This window comes from Scatophagus argus, chromosome 5 (assembly GCF_020382885.2).
Source record: "Scatophagus argus isolate fScaArg1 chromosome 5, fScaArg1.pri, whole genome shotgun sequence".
NCBI lineage: Eukaryota > Metazoa > Chordata > Actinopteri > Scatophagidae > Scatophagus > Scatophagus argus.
The window spans coordinates 24584237-24606683 of NC_058497.1; the positions used below are offsets into that span (position 1 = coordinate 24584237).

The following is a 22447-nucleotide window of genomic DNA, read 5'->3' on the forward strand; positions in this document are numbered from 1 at the left end:
GATTTGGCCTCATCACCACTCGGTTATCAGGTCATAGTCATCTGCTGACCGCTGGCTCCCCCTCCCGGACAGTTGGCGAAGTACACTTCATGTAAAACTTTATATAACTTCGTTTGTTTTTTAATATCCTCGCTGTTGTTTACCATATAGTCATTACACATCAGCTTTGAATTGTGTTAGTAAAAATGGCAGTCAGAAGAAGGTTTACCCTTCCGGTTCAAGAACGGCGCTGTGTCTTTAAAACCACCGAGCGGGGCTCTTTATTTGGCAGGAAGTTAGCCGACGGCTAACAGGAAGCCGAGTTATGAGGACACACTGAGGTGCAGGAATTAGCAAAGAACTAAGAGTCCAAAGACTGCTCTTCACTCGTTACAAGTCCCCTCGGTACAGGTAATATAAACACATCGTGAGTTAAAGACGGGTTAACGTTTACTTCGTTGTTTTGTTGTATGTGGGTCGTGTGTGTGTGTGTTTCTAACTGTGGGGGGGGCTCGGCGCCTTGGATCAGACATGGCTCAGTGTGCTTACATTACTGCCCAGGAAACCAGAGTAAAACAGGCGGTCCGTTTAGGGTCAGTAACGTTCAGAGTTTGATGTGGTGAATATCCTGGACCGCCTGAGTATCGTTAATCGTCGTTGCTGTTGTGACTGAGGTAAATCACACGCATCCTGGTCGCAGGTTTAATACGCTTACAGAAGGATTTGTTCATGATTTATTCGTGCTCCACATACACACCTGTCTGCAGCATCACCTGTGAAACACCTCAGTCAGCCCGCAGCACAACGTGAAGAAGGGCCCCTTCAGACGGGAGCGTAGTGGGGTGCAACTAATCACCGGTGGAATTATTGTTCAGTCTCTGGATTGTTAAGATTTGTGTCCAGCATTAGAAAACAGAAAAGTCTTATTTCCTAGACTGTAAGCAGCAAATATTTGGTGTTTTTGATTCATAGAGAGTAGAATTATTAGTCAGATTTAAAGTTTATCTCTAGATATTTTTAAGACCTATGAAATGCTCTGTTTGGGTTGGTGTCTTGTACTGTTTCAAAGTACCATTTTAAGATATCCGTACGTTAAATCTACTCCCCCTCTCTCATTTAAAAATCATTTTAATCATGTATAAAGCAACTGGTGGACTAATCCTTGGCTCCTCGTCTCCTCACCGCAGGAGGAACAAGCAGTCAGCCACCTGTGTGTGAAGACGACCGGCAGGCAGCTATGGTGAGTAAGATGGGGAAGAGCAAAACACTGTGGATGCTGACACCGAAACGGTGCTCAGAGGATGGAGCCTGTCCGGACGATGAGACGGCTCCTTGGAAAGTCTCTTTGCTGTTTCTTCGTTGTTCTCCTAACCCTCCACCTCCTCTCTGTGCCAGTCTTCAGCAGTGGATCTCAAGACCAAGGAGGAGAAGGACGCAGAGTTGGACAAGCGAATCGAAGCTCTGAGGAAGAAGAATGAAGCTCTGGTCAAGAGGTACCAGGTACGGAGTACTGCGTTGTACACGCAAAATGTTTATTTGTACCAGTCCATGTTACTGCAGGGTACTAAAAGATAAACGCTGTCAGTAGTACCAGTGTGTCCTTCAAAAAGTCTGACAGTGTGTCAAATGAGTTTTATTGAAGGCTTTATGAAGAAATGCATGTGACATCATTACAGGTCTTATTGTTTCCCATATAATAACGGCTAACTATTTTTATTTAATCTGTAAATTTTAACTCCTACGCCTTCTCTTTCTAATGAAAACACACAACATACTGAAAACCGTCCAGATTCTGGGCTGCTTCACTGTCGTTTCACTCGATCCCAACAGGAAATCGAAGAAGACAAAAAAAAGGCAGAGCAGGAGGGTATCGCCGTGACGACGCCCAGGAAGCCCCGCCCCCACGAGGCTGAGTCGGACAGGAGGAAGACGGAGAAGGAAAACTTCACCATCACAGTCGACCTTTCCAAAGTGATGGGAGTAAGACGCCCTCCTTTTCTTGACCCCTCACACACACACACACACACACACACACACACACACACACACACACAGCACTGTGACTCGTGTTTCCGTCATGTATGGTGACTTTTGGCTGTAGAAGAGGTAATCTGTTTATCTGTTTTACGATCTTCCTGCAGATGGAGGCCGCAGGTTATAAACTCTGACAGATTCTCGTCACTGTGATCAGTTTACTGGCCACACGCCTGCCAGTCTACCCATCATGCACTGCATCAGTCTCCTTGTGTTACACGTGCAGGATGGCAGTTGCATGTGAGACGTGTGTTGTGAACAACATCACAAATAAATACATTTCTATTTGCTCCAAGGCTAAATGTGACCAACAATATAAAAAGATGACCTCTGCTTCCGAAAAACAAAAATGATGAGATAAACAAGAGTTTATCTGTTTTGCTGTGTGTTCCTGTGCTGCTTAGCCATCCAGGCAGCTCTGCTTCTGCTGTGCAGAGATTTGATTTGGCAAACGTTTCTGGCAGCTGTCTTTGAAACAGAGCCGAGATGATGAGCGTACCTGCAGCTGATTCTGGTTTCTGGAGTGAACTTTAGTCCACATAATTAGGTACACAACCGTCCTGGAAGATTGGCTCTGTAATGTCTTTATCCAGATGTTTACGTTCAGTGTCTTGTTCAGTTTAGTTTGTTTTGTCTGTTATTGTGTTGTACAAGCTGCTGAACAAACAGATCGTGTTGTTGGCTGCATTCCAGTCTCTTTTCCTGAAAGCTGTAGCGTGTTAATGTTGGCTTCTCATGAAGGTTTGCTGCACATTCAGAGAAATTTTCTCATGATAGAATAAAGAAATCAGCAGCAGTATGCATGTCGCTGAAACACTAGATGAAAATGATGCTTGTATTGTTGGATTTGGTTTTGAGCATCATTTTGCAGTTTAGCGGCCTTTCACCTTAGAAGCGCTGCCCTCGGCTTTTGTGGAAACAAGTTGCACACAGTATTGACACACATTTTCAGCTGGTGTGCTGGACTGAACTAAACATCTGCTTACTTACACAATTAGCAGTTATGATCGTCCATTTGGAGACGTGTTTGTGTCCACGGGATGGATGCTAGCCCAGTCTTCACTCTCTGAGTTTTTGGTCTCCGCCATTTTCTAAGGGGAAATGTCAGCTCTTTAGTTGTTAAATGCTCCTTCGTGTTCACCGGTTGGTCTCTAACTGTGCCTGACTGCTGCTCAGCAGGCAGTTTTTTGATGAAAATGACGCCATGAGGTGGATGAGAGTCAACCAGAAGGTAACGGTGTGGGCTGAGTATTGATCTGAAGGAAGTGCAGATTCGGATGATGATTCTCTGCGGGTTCATCATTAAAAACCGGCCTCCCGTGGACTGTAGCAGAACAGCGGATCTTGGTGCTAATCAGGTCCGTGACCAGTGCAGTCGACTCCTGCTGAGGTCCAGATTGCCTTGGACGTGACCACCGAATGGCTGCAGGTCCCCAATCTTCAATTTCACGAGGCAAAGAAGGGTCTGAACAGGAAAATGGTGGCACCTGCTCCACACCCGTGTCTCCCTGAGTGGATATTGATTCAGGATCATAAGTTAACTTTGCGTTAATTGGTCTGTTTAAATATTTTGCAATGCTTGACAACAGACTACTGACAGACTGGTGAACAATCGCTGCCTCCGTCAGCCATCACCTCCCAGCCTCTCCTTCCTTCTGAGTTCATCATGCTGTAGTTTTGCATAATCCACAGTCCTGATTAGTCTTTTGTACCTTTTGCGTGGCGTCAGTTCTGCCTGTTTTAAATTAAAAGTATGGGGGTTAAATTCAGGGCAGGAAATTATTTTTTTTCACCTGCTGGCCAACTGGCTGCTGGATTGTCAGAACCCACAGACCTTCACCACATTATCACCAGATGTATTTAATAGAACACAGCACACCAGGCTCAGAATATTAGTTTTACATTCAAAGAATGTTTTTGAGTTTATCTGCATTATTATTATGATTATTATTATTGTTATTGTATAATTACTGTTTGTGCTCCCTGCAGGAGAAGAGAATCGTGAACGACTGGAAACCCGGGGTACCTCGTGGCCGGAAGACATCAGAGGAGAGCGACGGCCACGGCGGTCCGAGCGACAGCCACAGCCCTCCCAGGAGGAAGGGATCTGGACGAGTGGGTCGGGGAGGTCAGAGAGGAGGAGGAGCCCGCCAGGAGAGGAGAGACAGAGAACCCAGGACACCCAGAGATGGAGAACCTGGGGAGCCAGGAGGACAGGGACGTAGAGGAGGAAGGAGAGGAAGAGGAGGAGAAGGAGGAGGAGGAGGAGGAGGAGGTGGGGGGACACCAGGTGGCATAGACAGGAAATCCAAGGTGAGTACACACAACCGCCACCTGCTCATATGATATACACGTGAGTTATTTTCTCTCATGCAGGCGCAGAGCACACAGGCAGGTTTGTCATCGGTGCGTTCAAGTGCACCTTCTTGGCTCAAACGCAGACAATCGATACTGCGAAAGAAACAAATATGGACACCTAAAGTGTGATCTGTCACTGATGAGGTCACCCTGTGCTGTCATTTGTTGGGCAGGAGTGGGAGGAGAAGAGGCGTCAGAACATTGAGAAGATGAATGAAGAAATGGAGCGAATAGCAGAGTACGAGCGGGGACAGCGGGTATGAGAGCCTCCGTTTTTAAACATTATTTTATAGCATTTTAGAGAGCTTTCTCTTCAGACCATCCAGACCTACAGGGACTACAAAGATTCTTTCCATCAGTTATTAAGCATTTGTCTCGTTTCATTTAGCCGGATGGGGACAAGCCGATCCGTAACTTCCTGGACGACCCGAGACGTTCGGGCCCAGCTCCAGACACGGACCGCAAAGAGGGCAGCAGGAGGCACGTACGGAACTGGGGCGGACTGGACTTTGACAACGTGAAGACAGGAGCAGAACTGGAGAAAGAGTGGACCGTGAGTAACATCATTCTTTAACTTTATTCATTTCCCTGACCAATCATTTCACTCCATCACCCCCTCTTGTCCCCGCAGAGTCGAAGGCCGGGTCCAAAAGGCTCTATGGACATGACCATGTCCATGACCGGCCGGGAGAGAGCGGAGTACCTGCGCTGGAAGAAGGAGCGCGAGCAGATTGACGAGGAGCGGCTGGCACGCCACCGTAATGCCACAGGCCAGTGGAGACGAGAGTGGGACGCACAGAAGACAGAGAGCATGTGAGACTACTCATTTATTCATTTTAACCTTGAAGTCATGTCTCTAAATCACACAGTCAGCGTTCGCTCTGACCTCATGAGCATCTCCTTCTCCTCAGTGAATCGCTTTGAGCTGGCAGGAACCGCGAGGTCGTTTCACACATGGTTATGAGCAATGCACCGTCGTCCATCAGCAGAACAACCCGGACAACAATTATTTAAAATGTATCCAATCAAAAATGTCTTTGAAATCGTATGTCTCTAATCGAGTGTTTCTGTGTTTCCCTCTGCACGTTTCACACGTTTTCCTGCTCCAGCACACCTGTTTCAAACAAACGGTTCATTAACAGGCTTCTGCAGAGCTTAAACCATGCAGGGTTTAAGCTCTGCAGACACCAAGAACAAGTCCAAGTCTTACTGAGCTTCCTGCCAGCAGTGGAGTCCCAGATCTTTGCAAAAGAAATGAGAATTTGCGGCGTCTGTCTGAAGTCAAACATGTTGATGAACTGTGGCTCAAGTTTTTGAGAAGAGTGATGGACCTCATTCGTTCATTCATTCCTGCCAACTCAAAACATCTGAACATTTATGCTCAATCAGGCTTCAGATGGCTTCTGTAGCGCCACCATCTGGTCTCTTGAGGTGCAGTGCCAGTTGAGGAAGTTTGCAGAACTCAGGTCTCCACTGAGCTCCTTGTCAAACAAAGACGGAGGACAAGTGAGGACAGAAAGTGTCTGTCGTCAGCTTTATTCCAAGTGACAGGCACTCAGAGTGGTGTGTGTGTGTGTGTGTGTGTGTGTCTAACCCTACGGCTTTCTTCACAGGTTCAAGGAGGACTCGTACGTGGCTGCAGAGGGCATCACACCCGAGCAGGGCAGCAGACGAGGCGAGTCCACACACACACACACACACATACACACACACACACACACACACTCACACTCATATACCACTCGTGTGCTGTTGCTGTGGTTACAGCTGGCAGGACAAGGACAGCAGCGGTCCTTCGATCCACCCCAGTCACAGGACACAACCAACACCATCCACACACCAAACTCCTCCACTTAATTAAGGCTGTCATGTAAATGAGAGCTGATTAAGCTCGTTATGTAAATGCTTGCTGTATTTCCCTCGAGTTCAAATCAGCCTCTTAAGCCGCGTCCTGCTTGTCCAAGAAGAACTTTGAGGAGGACCACACTTTTTCTTTACGTGTGTCAGCTGACTGTTTGAAGGCAGAAAATACTCAATAACGCTGCCCGTCACGAAAACAAGACCCAAAATGGTGTCTTACAGGGAATTTATTTTAGCACAGTATTAACATATTGTCACCGTTTCTGGTTTTATTTAGCCGCTTGCATCACGACAGTAAAGAGCAGTGAAACGAGCCAAACTCTGTTGGAGCAGCTTTGCATCTTTGTTTCTGCTCTGTAGTGCACATTTAAGGAGCACAGCCTGATGGTCTCACAAAACGCCGGCTGTCAGTCTGGACTGATTAAAACCCGAAACGTAATGAAGATAAAAGAACAAAGAGTTCCTGAGGCAGACGCTTTGCTTTTTGAAGTTCTTCTGTAGCAGCTGGAGAACATCCAGCAGTAATGCGTCACCTCCACCTGACTGGTACTGAAACAGTTTAATGCTGAGTCCTCTATGTGAAGTGTTTTGACAACCTTCACCCCACAATGCGCCTCTCGTCTCAGTGTCTCATGTCCGCCTCACCGGTGATGAGTTTTGGTTTCGTAGCAAGATTAGTGTGTGTTGTCGTGATCTTTGAATTACATCGGATCGTGTGTGTGTGTTTCTTCTTCATGTTTTGTCCCCATGGTTTTCTAATTAGGCTGTGTAATAAATAAAATAAGCCAAAGTCTTGATTCCTCATCGTTCCTGTTACCTTCTGTGCTGTTTATCCATGTAGATAGTTTTTCTGTGAGATTGCAGAATTTTGCAGATGTCTGCCTCTTCTTGAATCTAATGGGACTAGATGGCACTTTTTGAGTAAACTGTCCCTTTAGGTGCAGGTATTGCCTTGCACATTAACCTGTGCAGGCCTCATCTAAACCTTCAGTCATTTTCATCACTAAAATCAGCCGAACAGATGGTGAAAGTGGAGGTTTGACCTCAAACCAAGTCCTGCTTTGGAACTGGGTGAGCATCTGTAAGCGTCTGCTAATCTTTCCCCGAGGCTGGCAGCACTTCAGAAGCTCCTGACTGCAAACACACCAACCTCAGGATGTCAAACAGCGTTCGTAAATACTTCTTAGTGTTTGTGCTGCCTTCTGTCAGTACCTTGTGGGTGTTTGCCTTTTCTGTATCCACTGGAAAGGAAAACCTCCAGTCGAGGCATCAGTCAAACCTTCCAGGCTGTGCTGTGAGAAGGTTCAAACCAAAGCTGAGAATTATTTCTTTGCTTCTTTGTGTCTGACTGTGACTGGCGAGTATATTACAGATTATGGTATCACACCTGCCCCACATTAAAGGCTGACTTGCTGTGTGTGTGTGTGTGATTTCTAATTTCTGGAACGACTCGAGTGTCCTCTTCGCCGCCCCGAGCTTCAATCTCTTTATTATCATCCTCTCAGTTTTTTTTCTTTTCTCCTCACTGATCCCCTCTTTTCTTTTGTACTCGTATCCTTTTCTTTCTGACCTTTTTTTAATCACATCCTCCCCTCCTCTCTTCCCCTTCATGCTCTTATCCTCCTCCCCCTCCTCCCCTCTCTGACCTTCTCTCTCTCTCTTTACTTCCTCTCTTCCCTCCTCACATCCTCCCATAACTTTGACTGTTTTCTCGTTCCTTCACACTTCTATGCTTCTCTTTCCTCCTTCCTTCATCCCTCCATCAGCTGCTCATCTGCTCTGCGTCTCTCACTTGGACTGACTTTTATTTCCTTCGCCTTCCACTCTTGATCCCTTCTTTACATTCTGGCATCTTTTCTCTGCCAGCATTTCATCCTCTCACATTTTCGCTGTAGAGGCTGAGTGGTCTTTCCTCCTGTAACATGCTGGTTGTGACTGAAATGAAAATTCAAAATTGCATTTATTACATAAAGAGGGTCTGTTGAGTACGACATGCAGGATTTGCAGCCTCCTGACGGCACATTCGCAGCCTGTTTAGTAGAAAATTTCCTTTTTGTTATCTGTTATTATCTTTCCTAACCAGGATGTTTGTATAAAAACAAAATAATTTGCTTTGTCTCAAAAGGAACATTTTAAAGCGCTCACACCATTAGCATGTCATCTGTGCTACAGAATGATGTCCTCTCGCACGTCAATGTTCGGTCCGCGGCGTATCCCTCTTTAAAACCCGTACGATCTCCTCTCCTGCACTCCCGCTCGCTGACAAGCAGACGTTTGACCTTGTCCCCGAGTTCAGACTGCAGGACAGCCGCTGTCAAATGAGGCTTGACTCTGTGACAGCAGCAGCAGAAAGAGGACAGACAGGCAGGACAGGCAGTTTTTTCACTAAATGTTATACATTTATGGTTATTAGAAGAGTCCCCTCTTTGATTAATAAAGAACTGAATCTACATGTTGTCTTACAGCTTTTAAGTCTTGTTCTTACATTTGGTTTTATGTGTGACTTGCTGCAGGATGTAAGATGTCACTTGAGAAGAAACTTTGACCGCAGTCAACACTCGTCCATCACCACTTTTCTCTACCGACACTCTTACCCACCCTGACTTTAGATTAGATAAACAACCTGACTTTCTCTCACCGTCAATATTTCCTCCAGATGACACCAAGCGCCCTCCTAAAGCATCGACATTTGGTGACTTCCTGTCCCAGGGGCGGACCCAGGGGCCCCGAGGGGACCGAGGCAGAGGAAGGGGCCGAGGACAGAAACCGAGCTACAGGTAAATCTGAGCATCACAGTTTCTCCTCTGCGGTGTCTCAAACTGTTGTTAGTTCAGGTTCGACTGAGTCTCCTGTAGAGCTTATGGCGTGCTGAAGGTGTTTCTTTTGCTCATCATGTTATTTATTGATGACAGTTTCTGTTTGTTGACAGCAGGGGATTCTGGGTATTTCTCTGAAACGTATGTTGTTGTTTTTTTTCTTGATAATGGTCGAAAGTGTCACTGTGAAAAGCATCGGTATGTGTGAGTTATGTGTTTGCTGCATCTAAAGTTGACGTGAACTGAACCTCCATCACATCTGGATGCCTTTGACAGCATGCATGACAACCGCTGGGAAGCAGAGAAAGGAGAAGAAGACAAGGAAAAGATGGACAAGACAAAGAGAGAGGAGAAGACCAAAAAGAAGGAGAAGAAAGAAGAGGAAGAAAAGCCCAAACCTCCTACACCACAGAAGGTAAAAGGGCTTCATTTGGATTAATAATGCAGGCAGCCTCAGCAGTAATGTACAGCAGCTGGAGTGAAACCGAGGCAGGGTCCGCCTCACTGAAAACGGATTGAGTTCCCTGCAGCTCTGTGGAGCTTTGCGGGGTCTTACAGGTCGTTGATGTGGTTTTCCAGTCTGATACTTTGCTGTTTTGGTTCAGTCTCATCACTCAGACAAAGTGAGCGACTAGCCAGTGAACGTAGTGGAGCAGTTAGCTGCTACAGAGCCAGATATTTGAGACCAAGCTGACATAACTTAATACTGGCCGCAAGCATAAATGTGAACGTATAAATGGGCAGTTTGCCCAAGTCACTAAAATTGCAGGTTTTATGTAGCAAACTCTCTTCAGCAGCTGTCCCAGTAATCCCCTTTTCCCGTTTTTTTTCTCAGACGGAGGAGACCAATGAAGGTGGAGGGGAAGATGAGGATGAATGGGAGGATGCCACAGATTCACCAGATGACGACGAAGCAGTGGAGGAAGGCAGCGACTCGGACTCCAAGGGCGATGAGAAGAAAGACAAGGGCAAAGAGAAACCAGCCAAGAGCAAAGACGGCTCTGCTGCATCTCCCGCACATCGTGCTCGACAAACGACCGCAGGAAGCCCCAAAGAGCAGCGGACCCCCAGGCCGAAGGTCTACATCCCCGCCCCCGCACCGGTTCAGGAGTCACCGGAGGGAGGCAAACCCCTCAGCCCCTTCTCCCCGCTGGACAGCCACCAGCCTGTGTCAGACTGGGGGGAGGAGATGGAGATGCTGTCGCCCCGAAGCAGCATGGGAGGTGAGAGCCCCCTGAAACCCCCCAGCGTGGAGGCCAGCCCGCCCCAGAAGCAGGAGCAGGAGCAGGTACAGGAACAAGAACAAGAACAAGAACAGCAGCAGCAGCAGCAGCAGAAGGAGGATGAGGAGGCAGAGAGCCAAGCTGCCAGCTCCAGTGAACCAGCTGAGCCACAGAAGGAGGAGGATGCAGGTACAGATACTTACTGAGGTGTCAGTGAATGCCTATCATCCCACTCACTGTTGGCTGGTATCAGTCCTCTCTATCACTCTGCTGCCTCTCTGTTCTCTGATGTCTGTCCCGGATTTGTCAGGGACAGACGGTGAAGAGAAACGCTGTTTGAAATCTCTTTGATTTTGTGTCTTGTCTCATATCCTCTGCTTGGCTCTTATTTCTACTTTCTTCTTCTCTTTGTCCTGCTTCCTCACCTTCTCCCCTCTTTTATCCCACCCATCTTCTGTGCTCAGCCATGGACGTGTCCTCCCCTTCAGAGATGACTGTGACAGTGTCAGAACCTGAGTCCGTTCCCACAGACTCCCCTGCCGTGCCGCCGTCTGACCCCGTCCCCTCTGAGGTCAGTGAGGCTGAGGGGATGATGGACCAGGATGCGCCTGCTGCTCCATCGCGAGGTAATAAAACCATCACATATCAGTCAAACAACAAAGCAGACTCCACAGCAGAAGCTCACGCACAACATCACGCTCTTAATAATGAACCCACAGAGAATTTTCACCTGAATCTGAATAGATGAGACTGTAATGTGGTCTCTAAACTGGACCCCCCCCTCTCCCTCCAGCCATCCTGGAGGCTGACCAGAGCTCCTCTGAATCAGCAAGAGGGAAAGATGATGAAGACGACGCAGCCCCAGGTGGGACCGACGCGGCTCCGACGGCGGAGACAGAGTAGACGTCCTCAGGTGTGGTCCCTATTGGTGGCTTACTGTAACAAATCCCCTGTGCACTAATAACATCTTCTCACACTTCTCTCTTTAATTCTACTTCTGTGCTTGTGTCCTCTTTGTTGGCTTTTTTTTTTTGTTCCCTCCATGTTTAAATAAATGATGGAGGCAGCTGTGTGGTGGCCTGACAAATCCAAAGATAGATTTATACAGTCACACACAGGCGCAGCATTTTGGCTTTGGCGTTTTTGGATTTGTTACGAGCCGCCAAAGCGTCACTCCCTCCTCCAGCCAATCAGGACACCACTTCCTGTTTGAAACTCTAGCTGCTGTCCCGCACTAACTCCACCTCCTCCTTCTGCATTTACTCCCTCTTTGGTGTTACTTCCTGTGTCCTTCATCCTCCTCATCATGTAAAGCTTTTTCCTTTTGTGGCTGTTGTGAAAATGATGGCCTGCTACCTGCGTTACCAACCCTTTACCCAACCAGGAAATTAACCTGTTAGGACTCAAACAGTTAGCTGCTAATGTGTTAGCTGGTGCAAATTGCCTTTGAATGTCTTGACCAAATTTGGATTTAAGGTGGTGCACAGACACCTCAGCCAACATGGATGATGAATGTTACAGAGGCTGTAGAAGCAGCTCTGCTTGGTTACAGGGTGTTTGTTTTTGTAATACTTCTTTCAGCCACAAGAGGCTGAAGTGCACCCAACACTCCAGGTTCTAAAGTAGCCTAAAAGCATTCGTGTTATCATCCAGGTGAGTTTTAATTTCTAATTCTGCTCAAAACACAAGGTACATAATTGGCATGTTTTGTATGTATTCATGCGTACCTTGAATGCTGCCAAAACTAACATCCTGGCTATGGTCCTGTTTGTTTTATCCCTTCTGATTAAAATACTTGATGGATGTGAAGTTGTTATTTATTCCATTATTGTTAGTGAGGTTGATGCAGTAGATTCAACCCAAAACGAGCACTTCCTGAAAACAATACCACATGAGATTTCTGCTTGGATCTAAAGCACCTCCTGGTACCAAGTCTCATTGCTGTGGACATTTTCAGTGTGGGAGGAACCACTCAGCTGGGCTACAGTCACTGTTTTTCTCTCCTCATCGAACTATGTCTCCACATGATGTGTTTCTGCACAGTGAGAATAAACCACAGACTGCAGGAAGTCCACTCGTTAGACGCCCTCCATATGACCACTTAGCTTGTGGCTGTGATGTTCTCACTTTGGCAAATGGTTAAGTTTGGAGAAGCCAATTGCTTTATTTTCAACTTGTTGCTGCGTTTGCCTCGGAGTGAAAACCCACTTAGAAGTTGTCTTATTAGAACATGGAAAGGGCTTCCTGTTCCTCTCGAGGACTCTGAAACATGTTGGAATCCATTCTGACGTTCAGTCGAACACGAACGCGTCAGATGAAGTGTTTTTAACTGGAAGGGAAAAATGTCTTCTTTTGTTCTTTGGTGTAAAAGCCGCACTGATTACATCTGCACTTCTGCTGGTGACTCATTTGTGATGAGCGGCAGGTCGGATGAGCTCATGCGGGCAGTGTGTGTGTGCGTGCACATCTGTGGATGTAATTGTGTGGCGGTGTTAATCGTGTCAGGGTGGAGATCAGGAAACCAGAGAAATTAGAAGCACAATTAAGTTTTTAAAAGGCTTTTGAGAGGAAGTGAGCTGCATCCTGCTGGACACATGATAGGGCAGACAGAGCGGAGACCGTTTGAAGTCTGATTGAATTAAATCTTGTGATGTTTGTGAGACTCCACAGTGGATGGAGATGAATGACGTGAATCACTCGAGTACCAGAAAACGCCCTTATTAAAAAACAAGTTTCATGGTGATCTTTCAGTCAGCGTGTTATCAATGACAAACAAATCCCCTAACGCTAACTTCATCTAAAAGTACACGTGTGGTGCTTTCAGATTCACTTTCACCAGAGTTACTCAGCTACTCATGGTGTTTAATTCATTAATCTTCAGCGTCATCACTGGGAAACTTCAACATTTTGGGAAATATTTGCTGTCTTGGCTGGAGTTAGGTGTTAGATGAGCTTAAAAACCTTAGCGCATAGCATAAAAACTGGAAACGGGAAAAGAGCTAAGCTAGCTCCTCAGGAGTCTGGACTTGTCTGTTATATATGACGGCTGTTTTAACACGTACACCAACAGTATAATTCAGATGCCAAATGTGTGTTTTAAATAGTTTTGGTGAGTGTGGAGTTCATACACCCACCTGATTCAGTTTCGGATAGGCGGATAGGGTTCAGCTGTCAGTCATGATTTTCACCAACTTTAAACTTTAAGCATTAAACAACTAATTAAAACCAAACTAAACAGAAAAAAATCAACATACATCAGTGTGAAAAGACCAACCTAAAGTGGCAGAAACCATCTCGAGTGCTTTGTATTGTTCCATCTGCTAACATGGAGGGGGAGGGGTTTTCGAGCTGTACTGCAGCCAGCCACCAGGGGGCAACCCACATATATTTTGTGCTCTTGTTGTCCATCTCCATACACAGCTCATGTTTGGGGTTGTAACCTTCATCCCCTCCTGGGTACACTGTCAAACAGATGTCTTTTTAACGCTTTTAACTCCTTCACCTTGTTCATCTGCTCGGAAAGCCACATGTTCTCATGAGGTTGTGTCCCACGGGGTTATGCTTCAGCTTCAGGTATCAGAAAGGGGAAAAACCGTAAACATCTCTATAGAGTATTGATTATTAAGGTCTCTGCATGTGATCGTTTCTGCCATTCAGCAGCAGAGGAGCTGAATGTGCAGAGTGATGGCAATAATGCTGCCATAGTCACAGTAACTGTTCTCCCCCCGGGGCCACTCGCTTGAGAAATGTACACACTTATGGTACGGTGATGTGCTTTGGATAAAAGCATTAAGCTCAATGACGCACACACGCGCACACGCTCACCACCACTTCCTCCCTGTGTTTGTGTCAACAGGCTGACGCTGCTGGGAACAAACAGACTCTCTTCTGAGGAGGATGGAAAGATGAAATGGACAAAGAGCATCACACTACTCATCACCGGAGTGAGCATCACACATCGAAAATGTTTAAAAAGTGAGAACAAAAAAAATGACTTAAACCACCATGAAGAGGAGGAGGAGGAAGAGGACCTGCGTCTCCAGCCTCTTCTCACCTCTCTGAGCTGTTGCTAAGATCGTCTCTGGGCCGCCGCTGTGTTTTTGTCTCACTCTGTTAAGTACTGAGGTATGAAAGTAAGTCAGTACGGAAAAGCTTCGAAATGTTTTCCACGTCGGCAAAATGAACCAAACTCGATCTGATTTTATCCAAAACACCACATGTATAAACGTGAGCACAGAAGATCATTTAATACACACTCTGAGGGGAGAAATGAACCATTTTCAGTCAGCCGCTAAATATGTACAACTAAAATCACAACACCGAGCCCGAACTGACCGGATGTCAGTGTGTGAAAGGCTTTCAGCTGCATGTTTTGGATGTCCACGTTGGAAGGCTGTTCCAGGAACAGAATCTACGTGGCTCATTTCTGCGTTGGTTTTGCTTGGAAATTGATTACTTCTTTAAGCGACCGCTACATAACTCTGCTATGCTCACGTCTACATTTTCTCTTTTTACGCTTGTAGTCTCTGGCGTTCACTCAGATTTCATGCCGTTCACTTTGGAGCCACTAAAGCTTTCATTCTTCTTTTGTTTTTAACGTTAAGCGTCTGGCCTGTTGTCTCGTCAGTTTACAAGCTCCAGTTTTGTACGAGGGACAGAATGTGAGCCTCGTTTGGAAATGAATCCACGTCATCAGACTTGATTTTCCAGCAGATCGACACTGAATTAACCCTCAGAACAAACGCACTACGGACTCACGCTCATTGCAGATGTTTCGAGCTTTGTTTTGCAACTTTAAAGCCCCTGTTGTGGGCAACCAGCTTTGAGCCGGTTCAGACCTGTTATGTCCGTCCAGAGTCAGCCAGTCACAAGTGGACAGGGTGGAGTCCGTCAGTTCACATTAGGTTTTATGATGCGTCTCCACACGTGTGACGACTCGTGATTGGATCTCATTTCTCAGCTCCATACGCAGATAAACTCGTACTTCCTGGGGACAAATGGACACAGCGAAACGTGATGCATAGCTGCCAAATTTAGAAGAAGGTCCAAATAATTAAGAATATATCATAGATGGCTTTTCTCAAAGTCTACTAACTCAACAACTTAAAACTAGAGCTGCCAGGATTAGTCGACCAAAAAAAATGTCAGGATTTGCTTGTTTTTTGTTGTTGTTTGTTTTGGGGTTTTTTTTAGTTTTGAATCTTTTTTGTTTTGAACTGTTGGCCAAAAGGAAAAAACGGCAACACTTTGGGCTCAGAGAACTTGTCATGAGCATTTTTTTTCACAATTTTTTTACTTTTTTTAAGACAAGCAATCAATCGATTAGTCGTTAGCGAATTGCCAGTTTCAGGACACGTTTGTGTAGTAACTGCTGTACGCTTGTGGCGCAGACCACCTCTGAATGTGTTCTGAGAGATGGGATCTCTACAGTGGCACCTGTACAGCTGTCCACCTGCGACGGGATCACTCAGGACGGACGTTAGCACCTGGTCTGATCAGGCTCTCGCTGATCTCGGCTCCATTGGCCTCCGTGATGTGGAGCCTGCAGCCTTTTCCTGCCCTCTTTTATAGCTTTTAATTACCAGGTTTGTTGGACTGCACACCGAAATCCTTTTCTTTGCACATCAGACCCCTCTGACGTTGAGTCTTTGAGCCTGATGGTTCACGCGAGCTTCGCCGCAGGTACATCACGATGACGTGTCATTTTATTTTATTTGTTAGGAGGGAGCCAGCTGTGCAGGCCTGTGACTGACTTCAGTGATCATGTGGGTCAGATGTGAGTCAGAGTGAGCGGCTGCTGCATGACGTTGTCAACACACACACACACACACGTTAACTTCTAGGATCAGGTGTGTTGCTTCAGGGCGTTGTGACTGAGCACCATGTGACACCTCGTCCTCATGTCAAGTCGAAATGCCAGTTAGATCAATCGACCCGTTTGCTATTTTAATCCTGTCATGTTGTGATTCTGATGGGTCGGGAGTCGGTTTTTAGAGAGAAATCTGTTGTGTTCGTGTGATTCGACCCAGCACTGCCTCTTCAGATGGAAGGTTTGTTTTTAAAGTCGAGAGTCTCATTCCAAAATGGCTGAAAAAAATTGTCAAAGATACGTTAAATATTTCTGTTGGCAGCCATGTTTTGAGGTTATAATTGTCTTATAATTTGAAAATATGGACTTTGTGTTGTCTGAGGTGTAGAAACATAAGTCACTGCTCGAGGAGAGAACTTTGTGCTGTAGGCCCTTTTTTAATTTGACAGTTTGTTTTGGAATGAAACCCTCCACTCGTACCTCAGCAGACCCCAAGGGCTTTCGTTTGCTTTGTCCTTCAGTTTGTGCTTTGTCTTCTTCCAACGGCTCTTTGAATCTTGTTGATTGCAGCGGCTCGTGGCGTTTGAAAACGTGCGGATAAATGGGTTGCTTTAATGTTTTTGTGTTCTGTATCAGAGGAATAAACGTGATGCATTTTCAGCTGAAAGGAACTGCAATATGTACAGTTTTTACATGGAAATGAACATTCCACAGCTGGGTGTTTTGTGCTAAATGCAACCTGTGAAAGAGCTATGAAAAAAATATTTTGTTTTTATGTTTTCGTTTTTGCATATGGATGTTTGCTCTTTCGATGACTGATTGTATTTAAGGAAGTAGTTTTTTTCAGCGTGCTCCCATTTCTACAACGTCTTCCTGTTTGATCCGTGAGGTCACGCTGACGTCTGACGGGGTTTGCCTTTTAGGAGTCGCGTGCAGCAAGCATGAATCTCAAATTGTAGCTTTTTAATGTTGTCAAAGCCATTGATCCCCCGTCAGAGAGAAGAGCCCCTTTCCAATAAAAGCACACATCAGTTTTTGTTCTTCGCATTTAGCCAATAAATGTATTCCTCTGATGCCCGACTTCAGGTCTGCCGTTGTTGTTGTTTTTTTTCCTTCTGTAGGTGTAAGACAGAGAAATAAAAAAATAATGTTTGGTGTTCAGTTGGAAGCTTTTCTGCATGTTGGATGATATTTTGTGCACATCTTATCCACTGAAATGTGTGTGTGGATAACTGCTGCTGCTGCTGCTGCTGCTGCGTTCATCCACAGAAGAAACATGAATTGATGTCCTGCTCACCAGGCAGAAACGTCCTGCCTGCTGCACACACTCAGTACCCAGAGTGCTGTGATGTTTTTGTGTTGTAATCTTCTGCTTTTGTCCTTGGATGCTGCAGGACAGGAAGAAGAATGGCCCATAGCTTTTCCTTTCATCCTCTGTCAACAGTACATAATGAAGGTTGACCCCCCCCCCTCTCTCTCAGTGCACATTTTGTGGCCGCAGCCTGTGACTCATCTGTAGGAAAAGCTTCTTTTATTTTTGCGTCTCCTTGATGGGCTGCGGCGACCAGCTGCTGTGCGGGTTTTACAGTCTGGAGGAGAAAATCGGACGGTGATAATTTGTGGATGAAGGCTGCATTTCTCCCATCTTCTGCTGCGGGACGTTTTCTCTCAAACTATGACCCAATCGTTGGGTGTTGCGTACTTTCAGCCCCTCCTCGTGCGAAGCGGCGTCAAGTCAGGCGGAGACGCGCGGAGCGGCGCCGGAAACGCGGCGAGTTTTCCTTCAGGTTAGTGGTGAATTATTTTTTTGGAACCCATCAACACATTATCTCATGTTAGATTACTGCTACTATTCCTTAAAAACTACTAGTGCTATTGGTGTTGTTTTATGTGGTTATTTCTTGTTTATTTCTTAGTTATTCTCTTCGTTAAATCCGCATTTTCCTCTCAGTGTTTCTGCTGTAGTTTAAGTGCGCTTTATTTTGAAAAGTCGCACCGGAAACGTCTGTTTAACACGGTCCAACTTGACAGCGGTCCCATCCAGCTGATGCCAGGGACAGCCTCCTTGAGTTCAGTTTGCCCGGTGCGCACCGAGGAGTCGGAAGGGTCAGGAAGCTCATCGTCCTGCGGCGACGGGACCCCAGCGGCTGCCCTGCGCCTCAGACCGCATCCCATACCCGCACCAGAGCAGACGAGAGACGGCGGGGGTGCAGCTGACTCTGCTGTCCGGACTCAGATGAGCACACAACACTCAGCAGAGGAGAAATCGCTGGTTGAGGTTTTAGCTCCTACTGCAAGATGAAAGCAGCCGGCAGGCAAGTCACCGTGACCGCGGACAAGCTGAACGGGGACATGAAGCGGAGGCCGAGCTATCCGGGCGAGCTGCGGGCCAAACACGCCAACATGTCAACTAAGATTTGGGTGAAAGTGGCGATGGCGATTGTCTATTTCCTCTGCGTGTCCGTGGCTGCGTTCATCCTGGTGATTTACTATGTGTTCTTCTGGACTCCGGACCGGCAGTACAACACCACCAGCACCGAGGCGCCCAACCGCACCGAGTGTGCGCCGAGGTTGGGATGACTATATAGCACGCGCGCGCACACACACACACACACACACACACACACCACACACCACACATACACACACATATGATGTCGGTGAGTACACACACCTGACACGAGGCTGCAGCAGGGATGGATGGGAGAGGACGGCTCACACAGGGGGGCATAACCGCATCCAGAGTTTGGGATGCTGACTGAGGACCTGAGGAAAGGGGGGCAAGCGCTGCCGGGATGCATCAGTGTTCCGCATGCGGGATGCAGGTGGGGAGGGGGTGATTGGCCTTTTTGTCTGTCTGTCTGTTTGTTTTGTGGTCAGCTTTGACCCTTTTAAGCTCTTACTTGTCACAGAATCCAGACCCAAGTGACGTGTTTAGCTTCGAAAACCTTAATGGGATTTTTTTTTGTTCTTGTTGTAGTGTTGGGATGTTGCACTGTGTGTGTGAGGGATAAAATGGTGGTTCTTCTGAAAGTCACACGTACATCCTGTGTCTAATGAGTGGATTATGAGACCATGGGCCCCTGGGCACAGAAATGTGAAAGGCTTTAAGTCACATTTTGCAGGAGAGCCAGACCTCTTTTAAGTGCTGCTGGTTCAGAAGCTGCAGATGAACTTCAGCTGGAAGCTTCCTGCCACGCAGAGCCACGCTGCCACTGCACAGACAGTGTTGTAATGAAACTTCAGCCTCCGGAGAGCTGCAGCGGTTAGTCGATTAGCTGCTAACACAGTCGGGTTCAAGCTCCTCACATGTGCTGGTTTTTTCTGTTATATTTGCCAACAAGTCACATGATGATATGAACTTGAGATGCACGTGTTTCGTTGATTTCTGGCACATCTTGTGTTAAACATGTCTTAAAAATACTTGCCAGATTAAACGGTGATGAACATAATCTGTAGGCCCTCCTGCAGCTGTAAAATGAAGGAAATTAATCAACAAAAACAAATACTGAATTGGATTTGGCTGGCAGATACTCAATATTAAAATGCTCTGATTGGGACTGGAGCAAATAAAATGTGATAACATCGCCTGGCTCGTGATGGACACTTCAAACAAAACCAGCAGAGCCAGATAAACAGTCTTTATTATTCTGCTGAGTCTTTTCCCTCACCAAACCTCGATGACTACATTACCCACAGTGCAGCTTGCGTGGTGACAGTTTGGTTAAAGAGCCACGTGAGTGAAGCTAGCAGTGGCTAATGTAGCCTGGAGGCAGCAGCAGAGATGAGATGCGGCTACAGACGTCTGCTAAACTCACTTCGCTGTAACTCCACATCGACAGGTTTTTTCATTTTTAAACTTCTGCCTCATGTGACCTCACTAGAGGAGATTAATCAGACTCCACGCTGCTCCCTCTGGAGACACTAAAGGCTCCACACTTTTGGTCCTGTGCCCAGTGGCCCTTTGTGCTTTAAAGGTCCAGCGTGTAGGACTTAGCGGCACCTAGTGGTGTGGTTGCAGATTGTAGCCAGCACATCACCCGTCGTCTCACCCTCTCCTACGGTGGCCACTGAAGCTGCAAGAAACACTAAAACTATTCTCTAGAGCCACGGTTTGGTTTGTCCCCTCTGGGCTGCTGTAGAATCATGCATCATGTTGGACTTAAATGTGGGTCATCTTAAGAAAAGGAAAACACAATGATTATTACAGCTAGTTTCAGGTGATTATACCCAACACTTAATCATGAGTATTCTATTTCTGTCCCCGAGTCCTGCACACTGGACCTTTAATTCTTCCACCTTTTGGTCATTTGAACGTATAAAAGAACCTTTGAAACCTAATCAGTGTGCACTTCTTCATACACTCCCCTCGAGGACACTTAGAACCACTGATATCCCTATGAAAAACCTTGAATTCCCTGACGGACATCACTTGGAACCTTTGGAGCCTTCTCAAGAACTTTGGAAAACCCTTGAGGACACCACTTTGAAGGTCTTCAGCTATTGCAACCGATCAGGAACTCTTGAACCCCTAAATACACCTTTATAACCCCCTGAACTTCCTTAGAAGCACTTTCACTGGCGTCTGGTGAGTCTGATCTCAGCCACAGAGACCGCTCGAGGACGTCCGTCCGAGGGCCACCGCTCTGCACTAATGGAGACTTCTTTATAAGATATGCCTACAGAGGAACGATGGACCTTTCTCTCCTTTTCCTTCTTTCTTTCCACAGCAGGATGCTGTTTGTATTCAGGTATCTAGAGGAACTTCAAGCGATACTGTACTGTAGCAGAAGTAGCCTAAATTGTGATCTAGCTCGTAGCTGTATGAAATGCAAGGCGATCACTTACTATACTCTCAGTAGTTGCAGCAATTTTACCTTTTTAGAGCAACTTTTGTCTTGCGTCGCCTCACAGAATGAGCATAAATATCCAGCGTACCTCTTCTCGATGGCACGGTTTGTTCACCTCACTTCCTGTTCATAATTTAGGCTACACTCCCTTAAATTCTAGACTGTTTTGTTTACGATGTAGCCTTGAGAAGTTATTGTTATGATATGATAAACTATGCATTTATTCCAGTGTGGGTGTCGTCATTGTGGCAGCTGCCGGCAGATGAAGACGTGCAGACGGGTCATCCTGCACTGAAACAACAGGAGGACATTTCACTGGAAAGGCCAAGCTGACGTCAGCTGGGTGCTGTTTTGAATTTTGAGACATTTGTGCATTTATAAAAACAAGCCTCTGTGACATTTCCTGGCATCCACTCTCTGTACAAACCCGCGGCTGTTAGACTTTCTAAATTGCAGCAGGAAATAATGCTTGTGTAAGTGCATGCACCTTCGTCAGCAAGACAGCTGCTTGGCCTTCTCCTCGACCCTCCACATCCACTGACCTTTCTCCTGTTTATATTATTATTGCTTTGGTAACTCGGAGACTGTGTGTGAAGTTTTCTCTGATGAGTAACAAGTCACAAGGAGAGGATGGAGGGAAGTGATTTTTACTTTTTTTAGACACGAGACGTTTCACTTTTTCCATCCAGCTTCTGCGGTGTTCAATATTCAGTATTTCAGATCTGATATCTGTTGATTTTAGTGGTGATAAGTTATTCTGATGCACAGTTCTGTTGTTAGCTGATGGTTTATACACATAAAAGATTTCTGCAGGAACACAATTAAAATGCAACTTTACTAACTTCACTAACTAAAGTACACGCAGCTGCAGTTGTTGCAGGGTAACATGAACTCCTGTACAGTTTAATGCAGTCCAAAGGCCTTGCAATAAATGCAAGCTTTGTGAAGCTTTTAGTGATGAATCACCTCTTTTTGAAGTGGCGGTTTTAATAATGTTGTTAAGGTGTTTTTGTTATCGTGACAGCTCACTTCAGATCAGCCTCCCGAGGTTCTGATCCCGGAACAGCAGGATAAATGCGAGTGAAAGTGGCTGCCGAGGAGCTTTTGAGCAGACACACTTGACCTTGACCAGATGAAGACTGAAACTGTTTTGGCCGTCGTGCAGGTGAGCAACCCAGTCAGCAGGATATAAAACCAGGGATCACACTTTATGTTCAGGTTTTATGTTGTGACATCACTGTGCTTAAGGACACGGTTTGGAAGAGATTTGCTTTGCATACCGTGTTTTGTCACCACAAACACGAAAACCATGAAAATGTCTGCTTCATTTGTCACATTCACGGCTGGAAAACAACTACACAATATCACAACAGATGGTTGCCAGGTGTCAATGCTAAAACGTATGTATCTTTGACAAACGTTTGTAATTTTAATAGCAGAACATTTTGGTTTTTGAAATGTTTCATATTCACATTGAGGCTCACAGTCCTCACTCTGCAGAAATACATTTCAAAGACA

General features: G+C 46.1%; 1 protein-coding gene across 3 annotated transcripts; it reads left to right on the top strand.

Annotated features, from left to right (window-relative positions):
• The first annotated feature begins 85 nt into the window (after positions 1-85).
• On the top strand, positions 86-17159 carry ccdc9 (coiled-coil domain containing 9). 3 transcript variants are annotated; one of them, XM_046389958.1, is made up of 15 exons: positions 86-390; positions 1167-1219; positions 1375-1479; positions 1810-1959; positions 4003-4326; positions 4545-4628; positions 4760-4924; positions 5003-5184; positions 5985-6046; positions 8888-9008; positions 9324-9462; positions 9883-10459; positions 10759-10896; positions 11064-11183; positions 14127-17159. In XM_046389958.1, the coding sequence occupies exons 2-14, from the start codon at positions 1217-1219 to the stop codon at positions 11171-11173; spliced, it is 2160 nt and encodes a 719-aa protein (XP_046245914.1). In that variant the 5' UTR covers positions 86-390; positions 1167-1216; the 3' UTR covers positions 11174-11183; positions 14127-17159. The 3 variants fall into 3 exon arrangements, with proteins under 3 accessions (XP_046245914.1, XP_046245912.1, XP_046245913.1); XM_046389956.1 differs by having other exon boundaries at positions 89-390; positions 10735-10896; XM_046389957.1 differs by lacking the exon at positions 86-390 and adding an exon at positions 438-653 and having other exon boundaries at positions 10735-10896.
• The last annotated feature ends 5288 nt before the right edge of the window (positions 17160-22447 follow it).

What these genes read in the sequence shown, in the direction of transcription:
- ccdc9 (XM_046389956.1), top strand. An exon ending in AACCTCCTACACCACAGAAG is followed by an intron (nt 9,463 to 9,882) that starts GTAAAAGGGCTT and finishes TTTTTTTCTCAG; the next exon opens with ACGGAGGAGACCAATGAAGG. An exon ending in GCCTGCTGCTCCATCGCGAG is followed by an intron (nt 10,897 to 11,063) that starts GTAATAAAACCA and finishes CTCTCCCTCCAG; the next exon opens with CCATCCTGGAGGCTGACCAG.